The sequence below is a fragment of the Athene noctua genome, chromosome 14 (genome assembly GCF_965140245.1).
Source record: "Athene noctua chromosome 14, bAthNoc1.hap1.1, whole genome shotgun sequence".
In the NCBI taxonomy this organism is placed as follows: domain Eukaryota; kingdom Metazoa; phylum Chordata; class Aves; order Strigiformes; family Strigidae; genus Athene; species Athene noctua.
In genome coordinates, this window is record NC_134050.1 from 9,897,715 (window position 1) to 9,903,714 (window position 6,000).

The 6,000-nt window shown below is 37.2% G+C and overlaps 1 protein-coding gene across 2 annotated transcripts in view; it reads left to right on the plus strand.

The window, feature by feature from the left end:
• Positions 1–6,000, plus strand: part of CAPRIN1 (cell cycle associated protein 1) — a 39,970-nt gene extending 33,970 nt beyond the window's left edge. For both annotated transcript variants that reach the window (XM_074918718.1, XM_074918719.1), the window contains one exon: positions 1–6,000. In XM_074918718.1, the coding sequence (XP_074774819.1) occupies positions 1–65 (65 nt within the window). In that variant the 3' untranslated portion in view covers positions 66–6,000.

A 6,000-nucleotide genomic window follows, 5' to 3' on the forward strand; every position in this document is an offset into this window, starting at 1 on the left:
GTCGTGGAGGGCCTCCAAGACCAAACAGAGGGATGCCTCAAATGAATGCTCAGCAAGTGAATTAAACAAATTCACAGGATTACGATAAACGCCAAAAACACACTGGCCAGTGTACTATACATGTTACCAGAAGAGTTATTATCTATTTGTTCTCCCTTACAGGAAGTTTGTTGTAAAGGGACTATTTTCATTACCATAATGACAGGACTACAGTTGCCAGCTTTATATTACCTGGATATTGAAAGGAACGAAACAACGTTTACTCTGCATGTTCTGTCCTAAGCATCATCTTGAGCCTTGCACATGAGATTCAGATTCCTCACCCTTGCTAAGAGTAAAGCAAAAAAGGCAATTTCCAGGGTGATCCAATCTCCATGGTTAACTGAAGTGGCAGGAAAAAGCAAAGACTCACTTCTGACATTTAAAAGTGATGTAACAAATTTGGATAAAATCTGCAAATTCGTAATGATTTACTGTGGTGGCAGTTGATAAAACTTAATGTTTCCATGAAAGGATGGAAAAGGTGAAGTGTGGCTTGGTAGTGCAACTGCATTTCAGCCTTTTCTTACTAAATTGAAGCACTGAACAGTTAAAGATGTTAGTGATGCAGATTTCCCTAAATAGACAAATAGGCTTACAGCCAGTTTTTGACAAAGAAGCAGCACCCTTAGCTGCAGCACTCCTTATCACCAGGGCCCCGTTTACTGTGGCTAAGGATTTAAGATTGCTTGCATAACTGCTAATGTAACTGTGTAATTTTTTTATTTTGAAGGAAAAAAAAAAAGCTTTGATTTGGCACTTGAACAAAATTTTGCAGCAAATGTGAGAGATGATCTGGATGGCCACTGTATATTTGATGTGAAGTATTTAGATATCTCTTTGAAACACTTTTAAGTTTCTTTGATAGCAATGACTTTTGTAAGGATTGGTATTCTCTATCATTCCTTATGACTTGCACATTGTCTGTCACTAATACTTGACCTTGCTGTATTTTTATCACCTAAATAACTGATGCCGGTACTGATGGAAATCTCTAATGGATAATCATAACACTTTTGGTCACATGTCCTTTTGTCTTTCCTGCAGCCTTGAAGGTTTTAAGAAATCTCAAATGCCCGCTGCTGCTGCCCTTTTAATTGCTATCTTTTGAAAAGCACCAGTATGTGTTTGAATTGATTTCCCCTTTTAAGGGAAATGACAGCCAGCAGTTACAGTTCTAATGGTATAAGCAAGACAAATAAAACATGTTTATAAAAATTGTATCCTGGAACACTGGTTTTCAACGACTGAAACAAATTTAATGTGATGGGGTGACATTTCACGAGGTTTTGGTTGTGTTTTTTTTTTCCCTGATAGATTCCCTTTTTTCTGAATAGATGTAAACCCTCCTCTTGTGTTTTCTGATTTTATTCTGATAGCTGTGACTTCTGGGAAACTTTTCTTTTTATGGACTTACCTTTACATCAAGGCAGCGATGTATAAAAGAAATGGTATAAGACTAGGAGCTGGAAAATACCAAGTCTTATTCAAGTTTTACTGCGTACTTGTGGTATAATCTTCGGGAAATCACTTGTGCCTACCTTTCGCGCACATGCACTCTCTCTGCAGTGGGGAGAATATGTTGATAGCTGCCTCCATAGAGGTGTTGGTAGTTCTGTTGCATTCTGTAGCACGTGCAAGAAGAAAAGTGCTATATATGTTAAGTATTGCTTATCAAATAATTCCTACCTGTGGAAAGGTGAAATTAAGGAACAGCTACATGTTGTTTAACTGTTATATACAAAACTGAAGGTTGTTTTAACTCAGAGGGTCATTTCTACTTTGTATCAGAACTGAACTTTCAGAACTTAGTCAGATATTTTGACTCTGTTGTGAAATAATCTGAAACTCCACAGATATAGGTGGTACTATCACTTTTTCATGTTGTGTGTGAAGAGCACAAACGAGAAATGTTTTTACTGAGAAAAGTGATAAGCTTGTGAAGACAATATTACACACCAGACATCTTGAAACGATGCTGATGGCTAGAAGCAGCAGTTGTAGTCAAAGCCTAGAAACATTCCGTACCAGTATAACAATATAAACTGCAGTCCGGTGAGAAGTTGCTGTTCTGTTTTTGTTTTTTTTTTTTTTTTTTCAGGAAGCTATTACTGAGATAATAGTCCCAACTGTTTTTTAACTGGAAAAAATAAAAAGATGAACCTTCTAATGTTGAACTGATGTAGGAAAACAGTGAATTTTTTAAAAAATATTTTTTGTGCATTGGCTTTTTAAATGGTTGGTAGAACACAAGCTCTTTTTCCATTGCACACCAAATGCTTCTTAAATAGCTATTTGTAGTTTGACAGTAAATTTGCAGCATTCTGAATTAAAGACCGCTGAATGGATCAGAACATTCCACTTAAGGTTTTGGTTTTATTTTCAATTTAAACTTATTAAAAACACTGGGTAGTTGAGCGGCCTCTTAATTGAGATACAATTTTGTAAGCCTTTTCATGTATGAAAATGGTCTTTAGAGTAGCTGCTCTGCTCTATGCTGATAGAGGGAGATCTGTTAGAATAATAACAACTGTAAAACAAATACATAAGATGTGTTGAGTCTGGGAATTTGCACTGACTCCTTTAATCTCAATACATGTGTCTAATAAACACTATACTGGAAAAATTGGCTTGAGTCACAGTATGGCACACAGATCCACTAACAGGTTCTCTGGCCTGTTCAGGGGAGCTGAAGTATCTTCACTCTGTAACTTCGCTCTAGATCGGAGTTACATCAGATCACAAGCACTCCTAGATCCATTTCTTTTGGAAAAGCTCATCTTTTGAACAAAGACCATTCTACAGAGTGATAACATTGAAGCCAAACAGTGGCAGTTCAGGGCTGGTTCTTTTGCAGAGCCCTTCCTGGATGCTGGGGATGAGCTGTGTTTATTCTAGTTAGGTGCTGCCGCAGGATACCTCGGGCCTGATGCCTATGGTTGGGAAGCGTTAGCGAGTAACAAAGTGCTGCTTCTGAGCCTTTATGTAGACACATCAGTTGCACTCTTTGATGGTTTGACTTGATTCTTCTGTGAATCAGTCTTTGGGGAGCATAACAGCCTAGTTATGACTGCCTTCTTGCATATACAGCTACTGTGAGGAGATAAGACTTTTATTTTGCAGGGGCTTCATTATCTAATATTGCTAGGCTGTGATAACATATAGTGGTGTGTGTTTGAGAACAAACTTTGGCTTCAGTGTCTTATTTCCTCTTGGGTGTAATACAAGGATTCTTGAGTAAATAATTTATAAATCACTAGTGTTTCTATATATTTCTACCTAATGTTACTGTGTCTGGGAAACCTGGATCCTTCCTAGACATCCTACAACTTAAATACTTGGATATCATGAGCTATTTTCTCATACCAAAGGTCAGTTTTGGTCTGCATTTTAATTCTGTGTTCTCCCTGTATATGAGCTGTCTTTTTAAGAACAGTTCACCAATACAACTTCAGGATTTTGCTGTGGAGGGAGTTCTAGACTTCACTTAAACCCCGATTTCTTTCCAAGTTATGTCTCTTGTGTATGGCAAATCTCTAAAGCATAACACCGTTCAGAGTAGTAGTTGGAAAAGTTACGTTGACTTCTTGTTAATAGCCAGTTAATATATTCTGCTGGGACTTTACAACTCTCAGAGAATTTTGTGACCTTAAAAATGTGTCTTCTCAAAATGTCCTGCTGACCTTATTTGTTAGACAGGCAGATTCTTTGATTACTTTCATCTGTGTCTTTGGAGAATGGATCAAGCTTCCTTCTTTCCCCCAGATGGCATTTGAGTCACTACTTTGGAGAGAGAGAAGTTACTGAAAAGGCTTTAACTCTAGACAAATACTGAAAAGGTGATGATACTGAAAAAATGGTTAAACTTCATATGAGGCAAATAGGGCAAAACTTTTGTGGTCCAGCAGAGTAAGATTCAAAACCAATTGTTAAGAAAAATCTTGATCTTCCTATTCTTTTTTTGATGTTCTGGCATTGTCTAAGCTGAGTAGATGACTTTCCTTGCCCCTTCTTTGCAAGAACCATTCATTATGAATGCACATCTATGATAGAAGTGTTTGGGATGAATAGACAAACTTGTGCTGTATTTTCTTCCATCCCAAGTCTTCTGTGGATACAAAGGGACAAGAACACTGCTCATTAACCAGCCCCATTAATAAGGCTGCCAGTCACATCTTGAAAAATAAAGGTCATCCCTCTTGCTCATGCAAAACTATTCTTGATTAACATGTACTCAAAGTATGCAGATACTTGATACAAATTTATAGCCAGAGCTGAGGTTTGCAACTGTATGCAGTAGACTATATTTTAGTCTTCCAAATCTATGCGCTTGTTTTTACAGAAAGGTTTTTAATTGCCTGAGCTGGCACCAACAAAGTTCTATGAGTGGGGTGATGTTCTTCACCACTGATTGGCCTAAAAATCAGTTCCTCATTTGAAGAGCGAGCGAGGGAACAGTCCTGAACCATGAAAGTTGCCTTTTGAATTTAGAAGATAATTTACTTAAATCTGTGCTTAAAATAAAGTTCTGATTGTCTGGAACTTTACTGGAAACTCAAATGCTGCAAAACCACATAGTTTCCTTCTAATTCTGGATTACTCTGGCAAAATTTGTTAAAATTTCCTTGTTCTTGAGTGCTTGGTTGGTCTCATTAGTAATTCTGGCTGTTTTATAGTCAGCAGCAGTACTTAGCAGAAAGAGCTTTGATGTGAACTTTGGGAAAATTCCCTTAGTTAACACCAGGTTAGTGTACCTGATAGTCATGAAGGTGGCTAATTGCTTAAACTAGAATGTTTCTCTTTGGCCAACTCGGTTTTCCAGAGGGAGAGAGATGGGGAAGGTCCTTCAGACTTCTCGGTTTGCAAATGCTGTTTGCTGTTAGGTTGAAATGTTTTTCATCCCAGCCAGTAAATTTTCCAAGAGGAAAGGTTCCATGTTTTTGAGAACCACTGCACCTGGCTGCTTAGGGTTTGAGGTTGTATGCAAATCGCCTAACATCAAAGGGAAAGAAAATATCTACGCTCTAGCAGATCGTTAGAGAAACTTAATGTCTCTTCCCCATATGGAAGTAAGCCCCCGACCCTCATACATTTCTACAAAAACTTAGAAGCAGGATCTTGGATTTCTGCTTCTCTTCCCACAGGGTTTCAGAAACTGGGTGTTGTTGAATTTTCAGTGTGGTATGGCAAAGAGTCCCTGATGAGAAACTGATTTTCTAAATGGTTTATCTAAGGGAAGAGGTGCTATTCTATTAACCCCTGTCTTAGTTTTTTTTTTTTTTTTTAATATAATGCAATTAAAATTATTTGTGACTCTCTACATCAAGCCTTAATGGAGGGAAAGAAATCTGTTTTTCAAAAATCCACATCCTAAAGCCAGTTTGAGTGGTGCTTAAGAGAACTGTATTAGGAAAACTTCAGTTTAACTTGGCATTTTGTTCTGAACTAAAATTTATCTGTTAGCTCTTGCTGCAATTATTAATCCATCAATTAAAAAAGCTATGTTCTTGTTCCCCTGCGTGCCCCCCCCCCCCCCCCCCCCAACTTTTAATGTTCATAAAATATTCAGATGGGTGTAACTAGCTCAGTTCCAACTACGGTGGCCAATTTCTCCTTTCTATAAAATGTGCTCAAATACCCAGTAGTGGATCAAGAGTACACCTGAAATTTTGGTATCAAGTCAAATTTTAGTAATTATCCATTAGACTTTTATTAAATGAAAATGTATTTCCTTTTTTGAAGCTATTCAATTTCAGAATAAATTTTAGTAATGCATCTAACGTATAAAATAAGTCTTCAGAGTTATGTTTTAGTTAATTGTCAGATTTAAATTTTCTGATGGCCTTAAACATACCTGTATATATGTCTTTGCAGTTCTTTAACTCAACGTTTAAAACAAGTTGGTCCATGGTTATGTAAACACTTGAAAAATAAATCTATTTAAATGTTTTATGTCCTTCC